At 47.0% G+C, this 26,709-nt stretch overlaps 2 protein-coding genes across 3 annotated transcripts; one reads left to right on the plus strand and one right to left on the minus strand.

The window, feature by feature from the left end:
• The first annotated feature begins 1,178 nt into the window (after positions 1-1,178).
• LOC120957734 (peroxidase) lies at positions 1,179-25,982 on the plus strand. Its single transcript, XM_040380082.2, has 5 exons — positions 1,179-1,775; positions 22,674-22,876; positions 22,954-23,327; positions 23,401-24,151; positions 24,240-25,982. The coding sequence occupies exons 2-5, from the start codon at positions 22,674-22,676 to the stop codon at positions 24,985-24,987; spliced, it is 2,076 nt and encodes a 691-aa protein (XP_040236016.2). The 5' UTR covers positions 1,179-1,775; the 3' UTR covers positions 24,988-25,982.
• Positions 1,740-12,180, minus strand: LOC120957735 (uncharacterized). 2 transcript variants are annotated; one of them, XM_040380084.2, is made up of 3 exons: positions 11,129-12,180; positions 10,449-11,043; positions 1,740-1,820 (listed from the first exon to the last, which is right to left on the minus strand). In XM_040380084.2, exons 1-2 carry the CDS (start codon positions 12,011-12,013, stop codon positions 10,498-10,500), a joined length of 1,431 nt encoding a protein of 476 aa, XP_040236018.2. In that variant the 5' UTR covers positions 12,014-12,180; the 3' UTR covers positions 1,740-1,820; positions 10,449-10,497. The 2 variants fall into 2 exon arrangements, with proteins under 2 accessions (XP_040236018.2, XP_040236017.2); XM_040380083.2 differs by lacking the exon at positions 1,740-1,820 and having other exon boundaries at positions 10,391-11,043.
• Positions 25,983-26,709: the final 727 nt, after the last annotated feature.

Below are 26,709 nucleotides of genomic sequence, written 5' to 3' on the forward strand. Positions count from 1 at the left end.
CTAGTACAAATTTAAATCTATAAATACAAATTCAATAATTAAATCCAATAAATACCAGCTTCCTTCCATGCTTTGTGGATATTTAATTAATCTCAGCTAGTAAGCTATTTTTATATCAAGAATGACTTTCAGTCTTTAGGATACCTGTTCATAGGAGATATTTATATATTTACAAACAATCAAGGAAGATAGTTATCATTCTTTACGCATCATAATCTATGATAACTCTGCAAAATTAATATCTATAGAACCTGTTTCAGTCACGGTCAGGATCACGGTGTGACCGGTCAGTATGGATTAATGAATGCTCGATTTTACCAAGACTCTTGAACTACTGCTCTCAAATACAGCATATCTTTGCCTCGTGCACGGCTTAACCGGTGGTGGAGGTAAAGGTTTTATTTCTTATTTGACGCAAAAGTCGTATTCGTTCTTGGCCTGCCAAAGAATTTTATGTGCTTCGTTTTTTGCTTAACTGATTGTGGATCAGTGTATTGTTCGAGTAGAGGGAAAGAATCTTGATTTTTATTTTAAAAAAAATATTTAAAATTAAAACAGCACTATGAAAAACTTTTCCCCGTAATTTACAGGGTTTCACTCGATGGGAAAATATTGCGCATTATTCAAAAAGAAATGTAAAGTGAAATAAAACAAATTCACGGACAAAAACAGAAAATAGGTTCCTAGAGTTAAAGATTAGGACTGTTAGTTATTCAATATTTTTTCTGTTGATAAGCGCTGTAGCAAATTGATTTGCTTGCTTTATAAAAGTTACCATTATTCTTTTCTTCACTGTATCAAAAACAAAAACTTAAAGAAAATGCATAAAATTAGATGAACTGAAGTGGTATAACTAACGATCAGCACACGATCGTCGCACCAAAGTAGAAGACACCCTTGTTTAAGCTCGTTCCACTAAGCTTCGGGTTTTTCACGTGCCCGAGCCTAGGCCGCATGTTTATTTGCACTCCCACCAGCCCTCCACAATTGAACCCTTCCGCAGAGCATTAATTCACTAACTTAACTATCCGTTACAATTCACTTCTCTCTCTCTCTCTCTTCTTTGCTTGCTCTCCACTGCAGCGCGGCGTAATGGGTGTTTGGCGCGCATAAATTTTATAGCACCGCATGGGCGAACGAGATTTACTCTCGCTTTCGTTTGCTCTCGTCCGTACGATCAACGAACCGAGCGGCTTGCGCCTCGGATCGGTTGTTTCTTTTTCTTTTATGGTAACCGTCAGTTCGTTTGGTGGGTTTTGAGATTTTTTAAAAACTGTACAGCCCGTACTATAGCGTGCCGGCTTCGGGTTTCGATCGGTTTACGTGGTTGTGGGGTGTTTTTTAAGTGTGCCTATGCTTCGGGGAGTTCGGAGTTTCCCTTACGATACACCTCTCCCTTCCCAACGGTGCAACGGTGTTCGGCGTTTGAGCGCGGGACGAAGAGAAGAAAACCTCGGCTCGGCTGCACCACCGCCTAGGCGAAACGGGGAAAATAAGTGGTCCGCGTATAAAACGGAGCAAACGGATCCGTTTCAGTCACAGTTCGATCTTGGCTTCTTGGCACGCACAAACAGCGGGTGCTAAGAAACTAGACGCACCAGGCAACCTTTTCCTTCGAGTGTCCTTTTCTCTATTTTGTACATCACTGTGTGCTTTTCTTTCACAAAATAATTTCAACTTAAAACCATCGTTGGCGGAGAAGATAGCGAGTGTTTGCAGCGCGGCCAGTGCTAACTAGTGCCCAATTAGAGGATTTTCTTACATACACGACCAAGGTGAGCGGAAATACAAGTGTATTGTGATTGTGATTGTGAACATTTCTGAAAAAAAGAACATGGAAGTGAAGGATTTTTCATTTAATAGATGGAAGCAATTTTGCTTAAAGAACAATTCCAAGAAAATATACAAAAAACTTGACAAACTGTGATAAGGGAGTGCATGGGAAAAGTTCCGGAATTTCGTTTAGTCAGTGAACCGGATCATTCGCACAAATAGCGATGTTAAGGAACTTGAAGCAAACTTGAACCACTGCAAGGACACAACAACAAGGAAGCAATTTCGCAATGAAATGCCCTACACTAACCTTTTGGATGTTTTTGGAGCAAGCAGCATGCTCAAGAACATGATTTGCTGCTCCATTGACCCGGTGCGGATTCTAGAGTGACCTGCGAGCGTTCTCCTCCAACACTGCAGGCAACCGATCATGAGCAACGGGTCGAAAGGAACGCTCTCGACTCACCTTGTAATGTTGGTAAAACAACACACGCTCCGAACTATGTTCATTGAGGCATGGTGGTTTAATTGAGAGCAACGCTTCTAAATAGCAAAGTGTTGTTCGAATTTTGGGTGTGAGATGGAAATGAGGGAAAACGGTCAATTGAGTTTTTAACACCGTTGTGTGATCGGATTTTTGTTTTCGATGCTCTAAAAAGGGTCGAATTGACCAAAGGGCGATGTAAAATAATCCTTCTGGTGTTAATTGTAACATATTGTGGTGAAATTTGTTAAATGGTTGCTAAAATAAAATGAAACAATGGCAAAGAAGCCTAGAAAACAGCTCGTGGTAAATTAAAATTGGTGTAAAAGCATCTTAATTTAAATATAATTTTTAAAATAAATTTTATATGGTATACAAATTCAACTGTTTCATACATCCTTTGGATAAAGGATGTCATAAAAAACATTTTAAAAGAAAGCTTACTTACATAAAACGGGTTAAATAAGAGATATCGATAGAAGAATAGATTTACAAGGTTATCTAATAGGTTATTTAATGAAGAAATTGAATGAATGGATTTAACGAACTATTCTTAATAACTTGAACTGATGAATTTTATTTAAAAGTTTAATTAAACACTATTAGTAGTTCATTTAATGAAGCTCTATACACCAGTTTTGATAAAGAAATGTAAATAAAAACGAATGATTTTATGTTCGATAATTCAAAGTTGCAATGTCACACACCCTGTCCGGTGTTAGTGCACCTCCTTAGTACCTGCTTAAGCGCTACCGTACACAAAACACACAGCAGGTTCTGTCGTTAGAGCCGGTTCCAATGCCTAAGTGGCGGAAATCTGATAAAATTCATCCTGTAACAGCTGCCAACAAGCCTCGCCGATAAAAAATACAAGAGAAAGAAAAAGAGAAACCACACTAACGGACCGGATCTCCGGAACTACTGGTACCGCTGGTCTGCTCCTCCCTCCGACTTACGATAGTGTGTGAGTGTAATTTGCTGATCATCAAAACGATCATCACCTATCATTGTCTGCATGTAATCACTGCAAGTACGTGAGATGTCTCGGGACGATATGCCCGATTACTTGCACAGTTTCTCAACAATGGCAAATCGTTGAAGAGTACGTAGGTGGATCAGTAAGCCTCGGGGGCAACCGCTTTCCTCACGCTCGGAAATTATATCATCCACTCTTAATGACCCACTGCCACAAGGGGTGCACATTCCGGTTGCGTTTCCTCAATCTCACACACAGGTGTGATGGAGAAGATGGAAAAAGGAACAAAAGTAAAAACAAAAAAAAACGCCCGATATTGACGACCTTCCTATGCGCGTTTGGAGTTGTTGGGCTGAAGAACGCCCGAAATGACTCACAAGCCGAGCTCGGTAGAACAACTTTCACAAAGGCTGGGCCAAACTTCTGTGCACCAAACTGGTTAAGTGCTTTTTTGAATACTTTTCACCATTCACCATGGAGTGTTGGATTCTGACGCCACACCGTCACCGGCGAACGGAAGGTTCTGATCGCACAAGGAAACCGGATGGTTACGTCGACACCGATCGACACTCTTTCCCATTCTCTCACGCTTCACATCGCCAATCACTGTCGCCTTCGGCCCTGTCGCGATGCGAAGAGCCTTGGCGTTGGCAAGGCCAACGCTTTGGATCGCTTTCACTTGCGGGCGATCACTGTTGGGGATCCCCCTTTCCACTCCCACGTGTATCTTTCTCTCTTTCTTCTTCGTCCTTCAAGGTGTCCGGAGGTTCTGGGTGTTTGGATATTCGCGAATTTCGTAATCCTTGGAAATAAGGGTTGCGCGAGTGATCTTGAGACCCGCAGCTGATTGCATTGCATCAGTGCGTGCGGGAGATAAATATCTCCCAACACGTGTGTGAGTGTCCGTGCGTGTACCTATGCGTAATTAAATACACGCAGGCTCGCAGGCTTGCTGACTGGCTGACAATGGTTAGGTTTGACCCGAGGGTCAACACAAAAGGAGTGTAAAATAAACAAAGGTTTTAGCTTGGGGCGACAGGTTTCCATTAGTTTTGCGTGCAGCGAAACAGGTTCGCTCTCCACTCTGGAGGATGTTTAGTTTTGGAAACCCAAACTGAACAGCAATAGGACGAATATACTAGTAACCTACATCTGTCAATCATAGGGCTGGAAGGTGTTTGGGTTTGAAACAGTTTCTCAACTAGCTATATAGTTTGTTGTGCGGATCCCATCTAGGTAGAGCCCTTTCCTTCTATGCGCCATCAAAAATTGTGCAATGGGAATTTCAGATCTCATCTCCGAATCAGTGACTTGTTATCAAAAGGTGCTTGAGAAGCATGCGCACATAAATTATCTACCTACGCTCAGTATGGGACATTTTAATTACATCTTTTCCCGCATCATCAACATCATCATCATCATCTGCCAGGCTCAATTATACGTCTCTAACACCTCATAAATCTGGTTACATTACTCACCCGCGCTTACGCTCTTACGTAAAGGGTTGCAGTTGTTTAGCAATTTCTCACTGATTAGCCAAACTTTCGCGTCTCGGTGAGCCCGTGGCACAATCCCACCACCACCATCATCCACTCCTCGCCCGGTAGTGAATGTCAATTTTTCAATGCAAAACCAACGACTTTCCAAACCTCATTCAAAAACAGCAGCAGCAGCAAACGGTAGGGCTATGATTTGCGACGACATAATCACAGTCTCCGACCGGTGGTCCGCATGGTTTGATGCGTTTAGAGTATACTCGAAATGTCAGCCAGTAGCTGCGATACCTACGCACATTTCAGTGGATATTAGACATTAGAATTGTGTGGAAAGTTGCTCTGTATCGATCGACCGGAGAGGATTTTGTAACTCACCAACTCACCGTTCGTTTCATGACCCTCAAAAGCGTATCATTCTGGAAGCATGATATCTGCACTAATGTCCACCAAACGCATGATCTGGACCTTTATGATTGATGCCCTTGAGTTGCTTGTTGGCTAAATTACAGAGTAAAGTTGGGTTTGTTACGCTTATTGTCTCGTTTGAGTCAACCCGCAATCAAACACTCAGACGGTGCGCTATTCGTACGGTTCTTTCACGTGCTGCATGACCAATTTACACACTTTCAGGTGAAGATCATTTCATGCTGATTAAATCGCCACGCAGTTCGCGTCCAAATCGGGAATGACGAGTGTAGTGCATGACGTCCTAGCAATTACACCGCAGCATCGCGGAAAACAGATGTAACACTTCAGTTAGCCTCGGTTAGGGTGGTCCAGCGCGCAGCAGATTTTCATCAGGTTTTGGTCTTTCGAGACATATGGACGTCCAGTTTCCCGGAATGTTGAGACATTTCAATCACGCTCCTAATAACTCAATTTGAAATGCAACTCTAATGAACCCTGCGGTGGTCTGTTAATTAACGGACATTCCGCGGTTTAATGTAATCTGCGGGAATGAGATGACGGTGGTTCTGTGGAATAGAAGGGAAAACCCTTCAACCTGGGAGAGAGCGCGCGTACTACAAATTGGAATGCGTTGTATCTGATTAGGATCTGCGAGAGCAACTGCAGCAAATGCAGAAAACAATTTCATCTCTTAACGCTATTAATTCCAATAAACAGCTCAAATTGACTCCACAACTCTGTGTGGGCTTGCGCGTTTGTGATCTATCTGTAGCGAGAGATCGCAACCTCATTAAAGTAGGTTAGCAAGTGACGTTTTGTAATCGCTTTAAACGACACTGTTATGACAGGTGTGGACGCGTTATTCACGCCCTACCGTGCATAGATCCTACCCTGCGAAGGTAAGAACAACACTCGCTAAACCTTCGAGAGTACATCAATCAAACGGCATAGACGGAAGCATGCTTCATTCATGCCCGGGCGCAGTTAAATGCGCAAACATTCGAAGAATTTCGCATTTCGCATTCCCATTCATCGGTGGGCAATAGGAGACAAAACCAGAACCGAACCGATTGCGATTGCGGCAACAGTTTGCCGCGGGTTGGTCACCACCGCGTGATAATTACCACCCGGCCCTTGCAGAATGCACAAACACTCACACACAATTGTCAGCTCGCTTCGCAATTACCGCCTGTGCTCGGGGAAGCCGGGACACTTTTTGTCTAATGAAACGACGACCCGGCGCGTTCGCTGCGTTCTGGGCGGGGTTGGTGCGTTTTGCGCTGTGCCGATTTCGAAAAGAACAGTGACCAGCGGCGCCGCTCACACACGGCCGAACGAAATGGGAAGGAAAAACTCCAAACCCTTTAATGTGTGGTTTGCTGGGCACGCTGCTAGGATTGCTCAAGGTAGCAGCGCGCTAAAAACTCACGATCGCTGTGAGATGTGTGAGCCTTTGTGAAGACGGAGCCTGAACAAAAACGCACTGTGCCTGCGTGCGGTTTCGCGTTTCGCGAGACACGCACCACACATTCCCAAACGTGACGTCTTAAGCAAGGGGCAGGCAAGTACAAGATTGATTAACGGGGTCGGTTAAGTCGTTCGGAGAGGTTAAGATTTTTGTGTTATTAGAGGGGTAAGGCCACATTTCGCAAACTCCTGCGAACATGCCAGAGCCTTTTGTATGCCAGGTACGAGCGTAAGAATATGCCCTAATGCAAGCCCATAATGGGACGGCCTGCACGAGGCGCCCAGTAGTTACTGGTGTAATTATTTGGAGCAAGTGTGCAGCCTGTCATCCCTGCAATGAGCGTCAAATTCCACTCCACCGATCACTAACCTGATAAATGGACCAATAGACAACGGGCCACGATCATGATTGACGTTTGAGCTATTCATCTTCCGTCAGGTGCCGGTGCGATGGAACGAAAGGACAAAAACAAAACTTTCACATGCACCTTTCCCTGCGCCGTTTCGTTACCACGCACCACCAGCACTAGCACTTGGGAGGTGGGTTGGGGGCGATATGATTTATTGACTTATAAATTTTTCATCTAATTTTACGCCTGTAAGATGTACGAGTTCACTCAATGCAGCACTAAATCCAAAAAATAAACGCCACCCGCTGGTAATACAGTTTACTGGTAGGGGGATTGCAAGATTTTGCCGGCATGATCGAACCACTCACTCAGCGTGCTGTTGCTTTTGGCCCCCTGTTACGGTGATGGTGGTTTTGCTCCAATTGATCGGAGCCACCGAAAGGTGCAGCCTCTCTCATGCGCGTGCGCGGCTCATCTGCGCATAATTATGGATGTAATATTTCTTTCTCTAGTTTTTTTTTGTTTTTACTTCTGCCATGTGGTTCATACATTTTTCATACGAACCTAACCCACCGCGGCGGCAGGTCAATTGGACAGTGATGGCTTAAATTTGGTCACTTAAAATATAAAAAAAGTTCACTTTTTACTTTATAAGGCGGGTTGTTTTAACGGATCATGGATGGACAGACAGTACGACGAACAGTCACGCGACATTGCACCGGCCGAATGTGAAGGGTGTTGGTGTGTTTGTGTGCGCTTACATCAGGATGATGATGCCAACCGAACCACTTCATAGTGGAAAAGGTGATCCTACCCCCTAAGGTGATCGATGCATGATAATAACTTAATTTGAAACACTATCATCAACGCGATATTTCCTCCAAACCTTATCGGTGGTTGTAAATCGTCCCTTTTCCTCACCAATTACAACGTGTATGCGTGTTTATTTCATAAGCATAATCCGAGGCATGTGGGCAACAAAACAACAAAGCGGCAATCGGAACGAGCAGCTACGTGGAGAGGTTCATCGCTCTGCGAAGTTAGTGCCCTTTTTTCTTAGTGCGGAGGAATGTAAACATAAAAAAGGAATGAAAAAAAACACATACACACAATTCCGAAATTAGTTCAATACCGCAGTTCATCTAGGTTGTTACTGTTTTTCCTTCTCTGTTTGCAAATTGATTAATGGTTAGCGCGGGAACGCTGGAGCTTCTCACCTTCGAAGCGGCCACATTAACGCTAATTAGCACCAATGCCATTCCCGGTACGGTAGGGGCGAACACTTTCACACGACCTCAACCCAATCACGCACAGAATCGTCTACAGAATCGATCGCGTGGCGCCTGCTTGCCAAGTGCCACAGTGCCTCTGCGTTTGTTTGGTGGATCGGCATTTTTTTTTTGTACATTGTTACACCGTGTTTTATTAACCGATTTGCAAACCTTCTCATACAGCTTGAAGAAACTCAAATGGAAGCGATCTATCGCGTTTCGGAAGAGATGTTCAGTTCGAAGCGTCACAATTTTTTACGGTTTCCGTCCGGCAGCAGTTTTTTTCGGGTCAATTTTCATGTCATTTCGTGCCGCGCGCGATCATGACATTCATATCGCACTGGTGTCCTATTTCAGCACCTCGAAATGATGATCATGTTGGCGTGCGCGGGAGACCTTTTCCATCAGGTGTCAAATGTCATCGCGAAAAGAGCAATCAATTTTTCAGTTGGAATGCGGAGGAGGGAAAAACACAACCCTAGCGCATTGCTAGGCAAAGGTTAAGCAGTTAACCCCGAAACTACAACGGTTTGTTTTTCGCTCTTTTGTTTCCTTCAATTCAATTCCACGACGAAAGCGCGCCTAAAACAATAAAAACTGCACGCATTCAAATGCAACCAGTGCGCGCGCGCACACACAGTGGCAATCAAACGACTTCAACGCAGCAGCAAGCCACGAACCCTTTTGGTAATGCGCCACCACGGTGGGGTGTTTGTGTGCGCGAAGGCGAAAGCAAAATCCGCATCCGCACTTTTCGTGTGCCACTGGCGTACACGGTGGATGGCGCCGGTATCGAGAAAAGCGAATCATCAAACAAATTGATTACACGATGTTGGAAACCTTGATTCTGAGCATTATGCAAACGGCCATAGCGTGGCGTGGCGTCGTTGTTCGGTAAATCTATTTATCGTCGATTTTGGGGCGTGCAACCAGCGAGTCGGTGCGGTGGCATTCACGAAAGACATGCCAACTGTGCGCTGAACGTTGAAGTTTGAGTTGCGCGCGCATGCTTTTATGGCCGTCGTGAGATGCTACCGCGGTACGGCATTTGTGCGGACATAGGGGAAGAGGTGGGCGATGTAATTGAAATAATAATTCCCCCGCGCTTCCGGAGGCAAAATGTCAGCGGATTTAGATGCTGGTGGAATCAATTTACCAGCGGTTCAAACGTGAAGGCTTTAGCCATTGTTGGATGATGCAGATTTTGATCTAGCACTTATATGGTGCAGCAGAAGCTAATTGACATCACAAGAAGAAGAGTACGGTGGGCAGCATGAGCCGCCGAGGAGTAAATTGTTTGGCACAAATTGAACATTTTAAATTAAACAATACATTGACAGTAACAACTATGGACAATTACGAAAGAATTGACCCTTTTTTCGCTCGCCGTGTGGTAACACATAAATTTCGTATTAAATTCAACATAAACATTGGTACAAATTAAACACACACACACACATTAAACACACAAATTCGCAAGCAGCTTGCGCTATGGGGCTCACTAAATTTTTCGTTCGTAGTTTTGGTGGTAACCGGGGATGGGTTGGACATTTCGTTCCACACCTTGCATGATGCGTGCGTTTCATGGCGTAACGCATCGTTCAACGATGACGGTACACTACCAAAAAGTTGTAAAAGTGTTGTGCCAAATTACAACCAATTAAGTTCACTTGTTTTGTGTCCTGCTTTTGGTTACTTAAAGGTACCACCCGTGAAGGTTGTATCGATAGAGTCATATTTTCTTTACTTATGGCACTTTCCATCCATAAGCTGTCAAATGAGAAAATTATGATGAGTAGCATAAAATTTATCACACGGCTCTTAAAATGAAAAGCTCCACAGAGATGGCTGACGTGTAACATAAAACAAACAGAAAATCGTCATAAATATTATTCAACAATTGGTGAACCAGTTTTTGATCAGTTCGAAGCAAACTCGTCACAATTGCATAATTCCGATCAGCATTCGAAACGGAAACAAAGCCCATTTCAAATGAGTCTTATTAGCCCTGGGTTACTAAAGCCCACACGCCGCGGCCACCCCAGCAGTGTTGCTTTCGCTACCGGTGCAAACATATACAGATCAAAAAAACTTTCTCTGATTTATTACCGCGTTTGCACGCTGTAGTACTACCACCCTTTCCATCCATCCCCTACCCCCCCCCCCCCCTCCCTCCTTGTGCCCATATGGCACAGGTGCATTAAATAATCGAACCACGCTCACCGGAAAGGCTCCATTTGTGTGTCTGTCTCTGTCTTGCTGCGTTTTGTTTCTATTTCTTTTTGCCTTTCTTGCCGGCGGGCTTCGCTTTCTTGGTCGGTTCACCACCTTCACCGGCGGCCGGCTTTTGCATTTCCCGGGCCGGTTCAAACTCGACCTCGATCACCTGCACCCCCCTCGTTTCCTTCGGCCGTATCTCACGCGATGGGCCACGCGGTGTTCGCAGCTCAATTTCCACCTCGTTGCGTGGATTTCCATCCGCCGCGGTGGTGCGCTTGTTCTTGCCCAGCTTCAGCACAAACACATCCACATTCGGATCGTGCCATCCTTTGCGACAGATCTCGATGCCGGCACAGTCTCGCTCGAGCTGATCGGGCGGGAGCGCTTGCAGCCCGACGGTACGCGTAGGATCGGGTCGCTTCCGGTAGTCGTCCACCGTAACGGGCGTTGTCTTTTTAGCGACCATAAAATCGCCCGCCCAATGATACGCCGGGTACTTGAGGGTGCCGCGGATGACGGGCAGCTGGCAGTTGTTCGCTTCCCGGCGGACGTATTCCTCCTTCAGTCCGTACACTCCATCCGGAAGGGTAAGAGAGGTCTGTTTTTCAGACAGAGAGACAGAAAAAGACGTGGAAATTGATCATGTTTTCGGACACGGACAACAACCTTCAGACTCAACTTACCCAACACCCTTTGGTGCAACCGTCAGTTTCCTCTCCGTCAAGGCTGACCGCAATGTTGGCGTCCTTCTCCACCCGGATACAGATGGCATTCCCGTTCAGTTCTGCCGCATACTCATCGTACGGTTGCACTTCCGGCTCGATGGCCGTTCCGACAATGCTGGCAAGGCTTCCCTTCGGACATACCAGCTGCTGCTCGTCCTGGTCCTCGAGCGTCACACACTGTACGACCGGTTCGTCTTGCACCTTGTAGCAAGTGACCGGTTGCTGCTGCAGATCACGCCCTCCGAACAGTACCTTCTGATTGATGTTCGGCCCAAGGCAAGACATCCGGATGGTGAGAACGACGAACCCAACGACCGTATTGTTGTTGTTGCTACTGTTCGATTCAGCTTCCAGCGGATACATTGCTTTCAGTGTGTTCGAAACGGGTTTGTTTCGTTTGGCATCTGCTGTAAGCGATTCGGCAGATGCCAACGATTCCTTGGAGTTGTCCTGAGCCGGTGTACCATTCTGCAGGTCGTACGCCTGGGCCAATGCGACCAACATTTCATGCCCCGGTTCCCTCCAGCTACCGATCAATCGTTTGCTCCCATCGGGACCTTTTCCGTGGGCCGATATTCGCAAGTCGAGCGATTGCTCTTCCATCAGCTCGGACGAGGGATTGTAAGCGAAGAGACAGTTTTCACCCGTTTGACGCACCTCGATGTCTAGCGCGGAGCCAAAATCTTTCTCACACACCTCACACCGTACCAGGCTGGCAAGCTGCAGACGGACGCACAGTTCCTGCCGTGCCGTACCGGGGTCATTCTGACCAATTGAATTTCGACTGTCCGAAAAGATATTCAAATCATCGACGATAACTTCGAACAGAAAGATGTATGACATTGTAGTAGTACGAGGATTTTGAGAACTGGTGTGGATTTTTTCACAATAATTTTACGAAAACAAAATTGAAATTGGAATTTAGCGGAACACACTGAACCACGAACAAATTTGGGTAGCTTAAGGTTCAGAAAAACACAATGCACTAAACATTTACTCGATCAGTGAATACTAGATGCAACGCAAAAAGAAATACGCTTTCCTGTGCACGCTGTCAATCGTGTCTTGTGTCGTTTTTACTGACCTTGTTTGTTTTCTTTCCTTTCATTTCAGGTAATTTTGGACACCCACATCTCCCGGCTGCGTGTAATTCCCCGAAATGAGGTTGTCACATTAGTGCGTGACTTTACGTAAAGTCCCGCGCACACGTCTAATCATAACCCCCGATTCCACCAATCACCGTCACATATCTCTCACGGAACTAGGATTAGAAGACGTGGGACCGTGTGTGTGTGTTTTTATAGGCTTAGGCCACAGATCGCAAATAAGGCCACCATCACAACCCGAGTAGCTTAAGATTAATCAATTATACAACCACCTGCTCCCGTCGTCAGGCTTTGATTGATACTTTCAACCGTGCGGGACCAGCTGGGTACGTAACAGTACCTGCTGCCTTCAGGATCGCCTTGCTTCGTTTTCCGGCCCGTTGGTGAAATTGCCCTGAAATTACCACTCCATGCGATATTATCTCTGGCGACTCTGGCTACAATGTAAACACGCGCCAATTGCAGGGAACGAATGTGGTGTAAGGAAGCTGGTGGAATGAATTAAGGGGAAGGATGGAAAATAGGCGACTAAACACCGTGGCCAAATCCAGCTCCGGGTGTCCACTCTGGGACCGGGACCGAGTTGTTTTGTCGGCAGGGTATTATGCCCGGTCATGATCAGCGTTGTCATGTTTCGCTCCCATTTAGGCCGTCATATGCAGATGGCCGTGCTGTGTCACGGAGCGTGATAGTGATTGCTTGTTAAAATTGGAATCGGTGATTGATTTTTGCATGCCCGTAATGAGTACACTCTGGCCGGCTGCCTTATGCATGGATTCAATTTTTCAGCCTCCTATTAAAAATGTGCGCCCTGGCAGCGGACAATCCACATTCCACAGAGTGTCTCCAATAAGTTACATTTCGAAATAAACACTTCGTTCGATGGGGGAAGAATGTCCTATTGATCGTGGAAACCTAATCGAACTTTCCAATTTCGTTCAACACTTCCTTGTTGCCGGTTGAGTAAAACGCCTGATATGCCACATTTGATTGGCACATTGGGTGTAGAATCAATGTTTTTGTTTGAAAATCCATCACACGCCACATTCCGTGCGCGATTGTCAGCCCGTTTCGAATTAATTCCCCTTCACCGCGAGTAGCGCACGATTTTGAAGAGGGGTTGGCAGCAATTAGTCGAGTTCACTCAGTGGGACACTAAAAATGAGCCCCCCAATGGCTCCTCTACATCCATAACCTCAAGCTGTGTTATTCTAATCATCTCTTACCATTCCGTTTACTTTGCGCCTACTTTGTTGCTAGGAAGTGGCTCAAGAGCGTTGCAAGGGTCCAGCAGCGGTGGGACCAACTGTAGCGAACAAGATTACTGCCATCGATCATTAGTCGATGGCGGGTCATTCGAGATCGATTAATTGGTCGTGCGTAAAATGTGATCGCATTGCGACACGCACCACCCCAAGATGACAGTCCGCGGTCCAGTGGTCCGGCGTAACGTTCGCAAATCGATGATTTACATTTGAAATTGGTCTTTTTCGGAAAATAAGTGGACACAACGGCAACAGCAACAACAAAAAAACTGGTGAAGGCTCCACCTGGTGAAGTTACATGATTTATAAACCGGAGCTGGTTGCGCCTTTCACGCCCTGCACGCCGCACACCAAGGTCATGCGCCATTACTGGCACGAGGACGTTGGAATTATCTCGCTACATCATAAAGCGTTCGCGCCCCATCATCCTGTGTACCGTTGTTAAGCTTGTTGGTGTCCGATTTTCGTTTCGATCTAATTCTGTTTTGTTGGCACAATACTTTTGATGCGAGGTTTCCTTTCCAATCAATCACATCACCGGCAGCACCGTTTCCTGTTGTTGGTACTGATTACTCCTTTCCGCTGGTGAGCTGTCGTTTGACCGATCTAACAACCACTGCGCTTACGCAACGGTCAATCGGATGGGGCAAGCGTTCGTCTTTGCAGATGTGTGTATAAATGGCAAACCTTTAACCCCCGGGGAGCTTGTGGGTTTGTGGAACCATTCCGCTCGCCTTACGCGGAAGTGAGTTTGTACTTTACCCATAGCCCTGGCCATTCGGAAGAAATGGCCGATAACGCGCGACGCACTCGGTAACACTTTAGACAAATTGCAGCCCCCAGTGGTACGTGGTACAGCATAATTACTATCACCGGCCGAAATGAGGAAAAGCATTGCGGGGTTGCATGAAGATGGTTGGTAGCGTTTTGCCGTGGATGTTTAATGATAGACATTACACACGTCGGAATGGATGGATTGAATTTCTTATTGGCAGTAGGAGTAGGGAATGAAAGTGTGTTGTGAAGTAATTTAGAAGCTTGCAGCAATTTTGTTCCATTTACCAGCAACGATTGTTGCTGCTGTTGGGTTTGCTAAGAGGTTGCTAGTGAGCAATGGAGACCGATTGTTTGCTCCTACCAACGCACCAGCGTTGCATTACTTGAATCAACATTAATTAAGCTAAAACCAACCTTATCACAACCCGGCATGAGAATTTGCCACGCGCTGAGATTCGTTCTCACTCGATATTGCGTCCCCCTGAGCCACGCTTGGTGCGCGATACAACGTAGATCATTGCGCCGCGCCACACTGCACGCATCGAAGGTGTAGGGGCACGATGTGAAAGCAACCACTTTCCCACAGCCACCAGCTTAGTTCATTTGTTTGCGAAGTTTTGATTCATGCTTAACAGTCCCCTTGGTTGCATTGAATGCAACGCACGAAAGCTTACTATTAAACACGTGCCACATGCGCTTTTGGGGCGCCCGTTCGTATGCTTCTTTAAGCCATCCACCCTTCTCGGCACAATCGGTTGCACTGTGGGTAACTTGCCGATTTGTTTGTCTGTTTGCCGAACGGGGGAGCCTGTTTACAATGCATCACTCCACGCACCCCGACCCCCGGGGGGGAGGGTTATCGAGCGGCTCGGTAGGTTAGGTCCGGATTCACGGTCTCTTGTGACACCGTGCGACCGTGCGCATTTGAAATCGTGTTTGCTGAGCATGATTGGTGATTTGTTTACAGTGCATTTTTTGCTACGGGGAAGTGAGGCGTAAGGTATATATGCAACAATGTTTTGTGAACCGTGCGGTATTTGCTGGAGCGAGTTAGCTTGATTCAAAGCAGGTTTCATGGGACATTTTGGATTTCATTTCCGCAAATGAAATTGCACTCGAGCAGGTTGTTAAATGATTTTAATGACTTTTTCTGGTGGGAGGATATTTCCGTGATGAACGATTATAGGCAATCTTGGCTAAGCTGAAATTGATACAGAAGCTCAGAATAGAGGCTTTGATTGGAAGCTCAGAATAGAGGCTACATTTGCTAGTAGATGGAATGATATAATGATGGCTTCGAAATTAGTCAACTAAGAACAAACTCTAGCGCCATCTATTGGAAAATATGAAAGAAATACTAAGTACTAACAGGTTTTAAAATTACCACAGTGTGGTATCTACAAAGAATACACAAACTTCCCACTTTGAGCATTATGACAAACCTTGTCTCTATAGATATTGCAGAAGAAAAACGCTCACCAAAGCCATAATCAACACACTTTGGCCAAAACAACCCTCAAATCTCCATCTCAATTGTGTACTCAGTTGTGTACAACAACCAGTTGCACCATTGGTCTGCATCCTGCCGCGAAACAATACGCACCCGATTCGCACCGATTGCACCAAAGGGGGAGGAGTTTCCGTTAAGCAACGGAACATGAAGCTAACAAGCCATGTCCCGGTGAAGCGGTGCCTGCAATCTTTGCCTGACTGTCGCAAACGAGCCGCATCTCGAGACGCCCGCACACTACACAATGTGTGTTGGAGCAATCCTTTCATCCTTCGTTAGATTTTCTTTTACCCCGACCACAGCCGCAACATGGCAAATATTTCGGAGCACTTGCGGGAGCGCTTTTCGTTATGTTTCGTTTCGTTTCGCCTGCCCTAAATGGCTATAATTTGTGTGGCACCGACCATGTGTGTCTCTCTTGCACAATGGAACGCGCGCACCGTGTGGAAGGACGGAAAGATGGGAAACCCTTTCAGATACAACACAACCGAGGGTTACCAAAACCGGTGTACATCTCGCTAATGAGTGGCCAAAGTTTTACCGAACTACAGCAGCGGTGTGCTGATGTGCAAAGTAATGCCAATGTCAGGTAGCATTACTACCCCTACAGTGTCTGAGTACAGAGCCGTGGTTTGTTAGGCGAAACATCGCTCGGAGCGATGTAACTTTTTTTTTACACGATCATCATCGATCGCCGATGATATTGATCTTCACGTACGAAGCCGAAAGGAGTCGCCTCGCATCTTTAGCGAGGCAATTATGAGGAAGATCATTATCATCGACACCGTTCACCGGCACTTCCATTATTGGCCTCTGGACCATTGGAAGAGGGCCAGCCGGTGATTGAGTTGAAATTGAGACGCATCCGAACGATGGTGATTTATAGCGGCTTAATGGCTTAATGATTTGACAACCGGGTGTGACTGCCATCGTGCCACTTATTTATTTATTTTATGCCATCGTGGTTGATGTAAAATTAAAGCTCAAGATGGTAGTGAATCAGATAGGGAAAAATGAACAGAGAATTAGCTCGATGGAATTGTACAAATTTCACTAATTCGCTCGTGGGACTAAGAGATGGATTTATTGGATTCGATTTGAAAGCAATCGACAGACACTCACTTGTTATTCATCCAATTGAATTTATGCTGAATGCTACAATAACGATCATTATTGTATTGTGATCGCTGAAGGTGCAAAACTGAATGAAACCTTGCACCGCAAAGCACGGTACCGTGCACGGCTAAGGCTAAAAGCATTGATTTATGGCTCCACACAATCCCGCCTGCGTACGTAGGTGACCCTCTGTCCCTCGCGCGCGGTTGTGGTACTTAGGTTCTGCTGAACTACTTCACGAACCTGTTGATCAACCGTGCGGGGTTGCCCTCCAGCTTTATGTCCGTGCAAACAGGCAACGTTGAGTTTATTGACGTATAAAAATTAAACTTCCAGCCACCTGGCGCACATACCAGAGGACGGAGCCACGGTTGGCATTGAAGCATTCGATGAAAGCATTGGTGGTTTAGTTACCGTTTTTTCCCCATGGCTTTGGTGCGTAGATTTGCAACATAATGCATGCATCTCCTGGTGTGTCGAGCTGAGTGGGAGCTACAACGTACAAGGTCGTGACGAAGATTTTAGCCTAGACTTTTGAGTCCGAAAATCCGTTACCAACAGCCGATAGATTCAATGGATAACGGGGGCACGAGAAAACCCAGCCGGTTGCTCAATCGATTTGGCGATCGATCAGCCGAACGGTGATCCACTTGGATGCACGGAATGCATTCGTGATTCGTGAAAAATGGTTCGCCAAACAAAAATCGATGCATTTTGAGAAGTGTCGAAGTAGTCGCCGATTGGTACATTTCGCTACATCAAAACTGAACAATGGCAGCGATTGGTTTTGTGTAGCAATTGTGATGCATTTAGATCACGCTTTTGACGGAGATGTTAAACTGCTGTCGCAATTTGTTCGACATTAGAACTGCCAGCGTTATTTGATGTGTTCATTATGAAGCTAAGATCAATGATTGAAACGGTTTGTAAATGATCTGAAAGATTCTTTTCAATCATACGAGTCAACATTGTTTGGAACAGCCACGGTTTGTCTCACCAACAAGTCCAATTTCCCCGAGGCAATAATAGGTAATAACCAACACAGTGAAGTGTTAACCCCTACTCATTACTAGTGCATTACCATCACCTCAAGATTATAACCTTAACAGCCAAACAGCGTTCCACGATCGGGTTTTTTTCGACTGAACACGAATCAACCACCATAATAGGTGCAAATTACACTGCTCGATCGATGATTTGTACCGACGGACTCATTAGTGAAGTTTCCCGCTACACTACTGTCAAAATACCTGTGCAGAGGAAGACTTAGAAGGACCAAGGCACACTCAGGCACTGAAATTCGCAATGTGCAACGACATCTGATAATTGGATTTACGTTGCCGCCGGCGAAACATGCTGACGGTGGTAGTATCGATAGCATTACTACTCCCTTGACGGTTTGGCGATCGGTAATTAATAATGCAACATAATGCGTCGGTATTTGCACTGCCGGCAGTCGTTACATTTGATGAATCGCTGCGTTCTTGGACGAAGCTGACCGCAGTTCACGTACCGTACCAACAGGTAACCGCAGGCTTAGCCCTCACTTGCGCCAAACCATGCGCTAACGATGCGTGCGAAAGGTGTTTGACTTTCGTGCTGGTTAAATCCGTAAATTGTCACCCAAGATCGGCAAGGTTGGCTCTTTTGTCTAGTGTTACCGGAGCGTTTGTAGCTGTCATTATCGTGCCCTAGAGAGAAGGAAGTTGGCGGTCGCCTTGGCATGCAACGAGCCGCCGGTATGATGTAAGCGACCTGCACTCACGAACCACATAGTGGCGCGGGTAAAGCAAAGCTTTTCTGCTGGTTATATTTTTAAAAAACAATTTGAAAAACCCGATGAAAGGTAGAGTGTGTGTATTATCGTAATCAATAAACTTAGCGCTCATTGGAAAGCATGATTTATATTACAAAAGAAACAATTATACAGTAGCTACTTGGGTCTCAAAAGCAATCGATAGAAGCACCTTAAAAGGCATCCTGTTTCATAGAAAAGTAAAATCAAGATTAACGCTCACAGCTGTCCCCCATTCGAATTGGATTACAATGCGCGGGAATGACAACCTGATCTCCCGATCGCACACAACCACTTCTTAAAGCAATAATTTACACTCACGCCACTAATGGACCTCGGACTCGCATCGACGGCATCACCAAAACAAAACCAACTCCAATCAATTATTATCAACACTCGATTGCGTGGTCCAGCAATCCGGTCGCTCTCAATAACAAGCCGCATGCATGGTATGTGAAAGGATTCCGGTAAAATTATGTTTTTTCCCGCCACGATCCATGCAGGCGGACAAGATTGAAACAAAAGCAAGAAGCTGGTTCACACTCGATTCACAATGGTAAAACAGTGCTTTGCTATTGTAGCTTTTCCTGCCTTCACCCATTCACCGGACACAGTCCGTTCCGATGGTAAACAAGTTGAAGGTTACTGGTCTGGTGAAAGTTGGCTCCCTTTGCTGGGGTAGGGTTGGTACGGACGATCACTCCGATTAATAATGCACAAGAGAGTACGATTCCGATACCAAATGCTGCTCCAGCAACTCTGTTCTACCTTGTATCTGAAAAGGAACGATCGTGATTCAAGATTATCTGCGAATCGGCTACGATCGTCTTAGCGGTGATCACGATCTATCATTCCCGCATACTCGGTACAATCGCCAAGCGCCACCGTTTTGCTAATCTGACAGCCTGACCAGCCCGACCGATCGGTATCGCCTACTCCTTTGTCGATCCATATCCCTCACAGCTAATTGGTGGATAAACACTTCCAACGACACCGCAACCGACCACCAGCAGCGAGTGATACATGATCTCCTCCAAGGTCGCATAGAAATTTGAAACGATCTAATTAAATGGCTGTTTAAGCTCGAGCAACGAGTACGTCCGGTTCCTAGACCGCATAGCATGCCGATCGAAGCTGACAAAGCCTTCCGAACGAATAGAAACATTACACACCCGGTTTCGTTACGGTAATAGCGATACAAAACAGCTCTATCAAAACTCCATCGCCTGTTTTTTTTATTGTTGCTGTAGTAGGAGGTGTGCACAGGCTAATAAAAACACCCCATCACACCATGATAATCAATCGTTGTTTTAAAACGCTCCGACACACCATGCTTTGTGCTCTCAGCAGGGGCGCACTGTAACCAATCCGTTCGGTACGATTTACGAGCTGTGGACAAAAGTTTAAATTAATTAAACGGCACACTGCTGAATTGGATGGTGAGGGACCGCAACACCCATAACAATATTCCACCGATCGCAGTTTTGCTACCGTGCTGATTTAAATGATGGCTGGCAAACTTGAGCTGCCCTTCAGAGCAACGGATACGTGAGCACAGACCGAGGAGGCCGAGGCTTCGACATTCGATCGGCAAGCGACTTCCAACTTCGATTCCCGACGACGCCGACGAGAGCCGATGGAAGAGTATGTTTAATAGTATGGGCAGGTATTGCATAATGCTCTGCTTCCCAGTGCGATCGTTCCCTGTCACCGCGCACGTCACTTTGCGTTCGTCCCTCCCTTCCTGGGGCACGATTCACACTCCAGCCCGGTACCATTTTTTCCTTTGTCGCACTCGTTTAGGGCAGGCATGTCTGCGCTCTCCGATGCGATGCCGTGCCGTGTTTCATGACATTACAAGAAGCCAGACCAGAACCAGAATGCCATCACAATCCACTCCAGGGGTAGTAGCTGCTGCTGCTGAGTGCAATGTTGACGCGGTTACAAGCGCTACCCGGGGTAGCGCTGCCGAGCCGTTTCTAACTCATGCGAGTTCTTCGTGCATACACGTGGTGGAGATGGAGGGAATTGGTACCACCGCAACCAACGTAAATTGTTGCGATGCAGGCAAGCTGATAAAATGTTCTTTGCCCTCCCGACTGGCTTTACTATTCAAAGCGGTTCATATGCAAGCTGCACCTTTAACCGTTCGTGCACCGCGATCCAGTTGGCCACGCGGAGGAGCCTGACGATCGCGTAAGCTCGCCCGCGCACCACTTTTAAGTAAGGTCAGCAACGAGTGGTCCGAATGCTTCCTGAATTGTAGAAATAAATACGGTGACCCGTTTTTCCCGCGTGGTTTGTAGCTACACAAAGTCAAGCAGTCTGCTACACAAAGCAAAGCAAAAAAAGAGCACTTTGGCCCGGAATGGTAAGCAAAAGCTGCTGAGCATTAATCATCAACAAAAGCCACAAGCGCAATCATACCGGCTACGCCCAAAGTACCCGACTAGAGAGTACATAATGGTCACTTCGTAGCTTCGTGTGTCCTTCAAGCGGGGGTTACGATCAATACCACCCATTATTCGGTTATTTGACCAAGCAGTCAATTGGCTTTCCATTCCCGCCTGTTGATGCTGATGATGATGATAATGGGGGCAGCAAAACTCCCACCAACTAACGTAGGGTGACACACTGCATCACGCCAGACCCGCTCACAAAAGGATTAAATTCAATCTCTTCCCCGTTCGGCCGGTGCAATGAAAGCTTGAAGGTCGGGGCGTCATAATTTACCAACCCTACGACCTGCATCACACTGTCGTTCGGAGATAAGTTGCCAGTGTACGGTTTAAGGTTGGAATGTAGCATTAAGCTTGGTACCATTTGAAAGTAATTAAGTGAATCAAAATGATAGTTTTGATTTGCGAGTGTCGCAGAGGTGTGATGGCGGCGTAGTTAATTGTGCACTTTATGATACGCTACGGCCGCCTCGGTGTGCCTTGGAAAGTAAATTAAGTGATGTCTGGTACCGCTGTGGGAAGCATATGGGAACTGGCTAAACCGGAACCACCGGGTTCGATAGAAAGCCATGTAGAGGCATTTTTCTGATTTTGCTGTTAGAAATGGATGGAATTTACAATGCGCTTTTAATTAAAACGCAACCCATTTCCACCAAAATCAATACACACGAGCCATACTACAAAGCAATGCCACAAACCTGCGAACCTTAAAGCAAACTCACACAGACACACACACATATACCGGATGATGCCAATTACATTGCACACAAACGGATAATTGATAAAATGCGCACACGAACGCCACTGTAAGTGCCGCGATCGCACCACCCTGCCCAAAGCTGTCGACATTGAATAAACATCACCCAGTGCTTCGAGCAAACAGCTAGCGGGCCTCCAAACCACACACACACCTTCCATGATTGCAAGTAGTAAGACTGCGGAAAAAAGGGGTAGGAGGTAGTGGGGCAGAAGGTAGTCACTACATAAACTACTAGTGAAGTTAGGCACGGGGAATTCTCAATGGAAACGGTGGACAGTATTGCCTGTAAGCTGGTGTGCAAGTGTGTATTCATTGCTGTGTCTAGGTCACCCTCCATGCTAAGGGTAGATGAATTAAGAATTCTGTAAGAACATTGGCGTGCTGCTACTAGTTGGGGAGTAATAAGCTCACAGCCGTGCGCACTGTTGCAGCACTGATTGCTGCATCTTGTTGACGGCTGCTGTGTGCACCCGAACGGAGCCCAATGCAAACAATCCAAGTTACTACAGTTTCTCAGCGGGCCGTGGATGTGGCGCGTGTGCAACTTTTTTGACACCAGAGGTCAAAGTGTGCCGATTTATGTATGAGCGTTTGGTAAAGCGGTAACCAACCGTAACCAACTGTTCCCTCTATACCGTGTGATAACTCAATTTTACCTGCTGTAAAGATAACATTATTGATCGACATTGCTTTATTCTTTTTCTCCTCTCTACAGATGATGCTGTTTGTAGTAGCATCAGCGTTGATCGCCCTTGCCCAGGTCGATGCAGTGAATGTGGCCACCTCGTACAGCGTGGTCCATCACGATCAACCGGCCGTACAGCCAAGGCTGCTGCAGAAAGCTTCCCACGTGTATGCACCGGCCGCTCACGTCGTTACCGCCAACCATTACAGCCATGCTGCTGCTCCGCACTACGCGTAAGTAACAGCTGGCTCTCAGGACATTCAGGCTCAGATCTTACTAAACCAGCCACGTTTCCTACATCTTTCTACAGCCCGCTGGTTAGCAAAACCCGCTACACCGTACCGTTCCTGAGTGCGCTGCAGGCTCAGCCTCAGTGCCCAGCACCACCGGCATGCGAGAAGTCGCGCTACCGCACCCTGGATGGCTCGTGCAATAACCTGCAGAACCCGACCTGGGGTACGCCGAACCGTCGGTACGGTCGTCTGCTGACGCCCAAGTACGGTGATGGTATCTCGCTGCCGACCGTGTCCGTTACTGGCCAGGAGCTGCCTAATGCCCGTGTCGTTTCGCTGGTCGCTTTCGGTGAGCAGGACATCCCCGATCCGGAGTACACTCTCGCTAACATGCAGTGGGGACAGATCATGACGCACGACATGAGCATGCAGGCTGGCGGTACTCAGTCGAGTAAGTGTGGCGTTTGTGGCGTTATTGTGTGTGATGTGCGAGGGGCTTGACTAATTTACTTGCACCTTTACAGAGAAACACCCGACCCGTTGCTGTACCGATGAAGGCAAGCTGATTGGCAAGGAGCGTGCACCGAGCAGCTGTTACCCGATCATCGTCCCCGAGCACGATCCGGCCCACTCGCAGACGGAAACGGAGTGCATCAACTTTGTCCGCACGCTTACCGACCGGGAGGACCAGTGCACGCCGACCCATCCGAGCCAGCCCGCCGAACAGTTGACGACCGTCACCTCCTACCTGGACCTGTCGCTCGTATACGGCAACTCGGATCAGCAGAACGCTGGCATCCGTGCCTTCACCGGTGGACGTATGGCGGTGGTCGAGCGCGACGGATACGAATGGCCCCCGAACAACCCGAACGCCACGACCGAGTGCGAGAACGAGTCGCGTGACGAGGTGTGCTATCTGGCCGGAGATTCGCGTGTCAACCAGAACCCGGGCCTGACGATCATGCAGATCGTGCTGCTGCGCGAGCACAACCGCATCGCCGACCAGCTGCAGAAGTACAACCCGCACTGGGACGATGAGCTGCTGTTCCAGGAGGCGCGCCGCATCAACATTGCCCAGTACCAGCACATCAACTACTACGAGTGGCTGCCGATCTTCCTCGGCTGGGAGAATATGGTCAAGAACCGTCTGATCTACCGTGTGAAGGGCGGAGAGTACATCAACGACTACGACCCGAGCCAGGACCCGTCAGTGCTGAACTCTCACGCTACTGCTGCCTTCCGTTACTTCCACTCGCAGATCGAAGGACGTCTGGAGTAAGTGACCGGTCGCAAAGGTGTTTGTTTGGGAGAGCCCATTACTAATCAAGATATCTGCTTTTCTTTTCCTCCTCTTCTTACACAGTTTGGTTTCGGAGATCCGCAAGCCGACTGGTTCGCTGCGTCTGAGCGACTGGTTCAACCGTCCCTCGATCATTGAAGCCGGCGACAACTACGACTTCCTGACGCGCGGTCTTGCCACCCAGCCCGAGGAGCTGACCGACACGAACTTCGACGCCGAGATCAAGCACTTCCTGTTCCGTCGCGGTCGTCCGTTCGGAGGTGATCTGCGTGCCATCGACATCCAGCGCAACCGTGACCATGGTCTGGCCGGCTACAACGATTACCGCGAGTTCTGCGGCTTCAAGCGTGCCTCCACCTGGGAGGATCTGATGGATCTGATCTCGCCGCAGGACGTTTCGAAACTGCAGTCCCTGTACGCTAGCATTGACGATATCGATCTAACGGTCGGCGGTTCGCTCGAGGCCCACGTCAACGGTGCCCTCGCCGGTCCCACCTTCCTGTGCATCCTGACCGAGCAGTTCTATCGCACCCGTGTGGCCGATCGGTTCTTCTACGAGCGCGGCGACAAGGATCTGGCCTTCACTCGCGAACAGCTGGCTGAACTGCGCAAGGCCAGCATGGCCCGACTGTTCTGCGACAACGGCAACCACGTCGCGTCGATGCAGCCGAAGGCGTTCCTGCGAATTTCCCACAGCAACCAGGTCGTGCCGTGCTCGCAGATCCCTGAGGTCGATCTGTCGCTGTGGAAGGACCTGTCGTACGACAACAGCCTGAACTCGTTCCACTACTACCACAACTACAAGAAGTAGGCTCGTTATCGTATCCAGTATTGATCGCACTGCCCGTGTCTCTCTTTCCCTCCCTTCGCTTGGCGTGCGGGTGAGTGCGATCATAGTACGTGTGTAGACATTTTGCACACGCAACGTGTATAACGTTTGTTTAGATTGTGTTTTTCCCGCATCCTTCCTTCCCACACACACACACACTCTTTGTTATTATTATTTTGGCCATCTTCTTCTAATCACCTAAAAGTACTCCTGCAGCGACTCGCACGGAGATGGCGCACGCTTTTTTTGTGAGTGATTTTGCATATCTAAAGTGAAGTGAATAGAAAAATACTCCTCGTACCACCACGATGCCACGATGTTGGGCCACATAAAATCATAATCCCCCTTCAGTCTTTGATCGACACTGGATAACTACTCATTGCACACACACACACCCACATCCTTAGTGCACTGATCGACCTCATTCAGCCGCGACCGGCACGTTCCACTTTTTGTTTCACACCTTCTCCCATACCAAACAATCGATTGCCAGTGCGTACTAAAGTAAGAAAGGCAGCCAATTGGAAGAAGATTGTTGTCGGATTTTGTTGTATTATTTTTTTGTTTGTTTGCCATATGTTCGTTCTTTGGGCCGGTTTGTATAGCCGAGCTATAAGCCGAAACTTAGCCACATTATCCCTCCTGGCGTGCACGTTTTCTATGATTTGATTTATATTTTGTTTTGGCTCAGACCATCACACAACTACCGTATCACCGGCTTACAAAAAGTAATCAATGAAAAAAGTGAAAAATGCTGGCAGTTATGCAGCATCCAACACGATAGCACGAAACATTGAGCAAACTCAATCGATGTCACTTACCGACCAGGCCATGATAGGCCTTCGCACCATTCAAACGATTCATCATCCGCCGAACGACCTCCCATCCTCATGCTCCTTTCTTCTTCCATACCGAATAGTGTAGTGGTAAAACGAAATAGTGTTATTTAAAGACGAAATGAAATTATATTAGCTGTAGCTGTATGTTGTTTTGTGAATAAAGTTTCCTAACTTAAATGAAAAAAAACAACGCACTCTTTGTTATTTGGGAAGGATAAAAGGTACGAGAAAAATCATAGAGTTTGCTGTGTTTCGATGAAGAGTTCAACTACTTCGGGTGAAAGACAAGTAACGACAATAGCATAATAGCTGAGCTGCGCGCCACGACGCTGGCTGCCAACCGATTATTCTACAGGCTGAGAAAGCAGTTCACCTCAAAGAATCAGTCGCGACGGACGAAACTGGGACTATATAGCACTTATATAGTACCGGTACTCACATACGCCTCTGAGACATGGACGCTGTAGGCGAAAGAACTCCGTTGGAGCCAAAGCATCTCAAAACTATTCAAACGACAACAACATGGATACTGTCCAAATCTGAAGAAACCCATTTGGTCGCGATCGAGAGGAAGATGCTCAGAAGAATTCATGGCCCCGTATGTGTGAAAGGTCAATAGAGGAGCCGTTACAACGACGAGCTATACAAGATGTACGGCAACCTCACTGTTGTGCAGCGTATCAAGCTTGCCAGGCTCCGGTGGGCTGGCCATGTTGTAGCGCAAAGCGGTTTTGCGCCGGATAAATAAAACAAATAAATAAGTATAGCAGATATTGACAATTGCACCATAATAGTAAATACTACACCATTTTTTTCTCTATCAATGACTTCATCAGTATGCTCTTTGAAAGTCAAATTCGCGGCA

This window comes from Anopheles coluzzii, chromosome 3, assembly GCF_943734685.1.
Source record: "Anopheles coluzzii chromosome 3, AcolN3, whole genome shotgun sequence".
NCBI lineage: Eukaryota > Metazoa > Arthropoda > Insecta > Diptera > Culicidae > Anopheles > Anopheles coluzzii.

Coding starts and splice junctions, on each gene's coding strand:
- LOC120957735 (XM_040380084.2), bottom strand. CDS start 12,013: ATGTCATACATCTTTCTGTTCGAAGTTATCGTCGATGATTTGAATATC. Junction 11,044..11,128: donor GTTGCACCAAAGGGTGTTGG/GTAAGTTGAGTC, acceptor TCTGAAAAACAG/ACCTCTCTTACCCTTCCGGA.
- LOC120957734 (XM_040380082.2), top strand. CDS start 22,674: ATGATGCTGTTTGTAGTAGCATCAGCGTTGATCGCCCTTGCCCAGGTC. Junction 22,877..22,953: donor GCTGCTGCTCCGCACTACGC/GTAAGTAACAGC, acceptor ATCTTTCTACAG/CCCGCTGGTTAGCAAAACCC. Junction 24,152..24,239: donor CAGATCGAAGGACGTCTGGA/GTAAGTGACCGG, acceptor CTTCTTACACAG/TTTGGTTTCGGAGATCCGCA.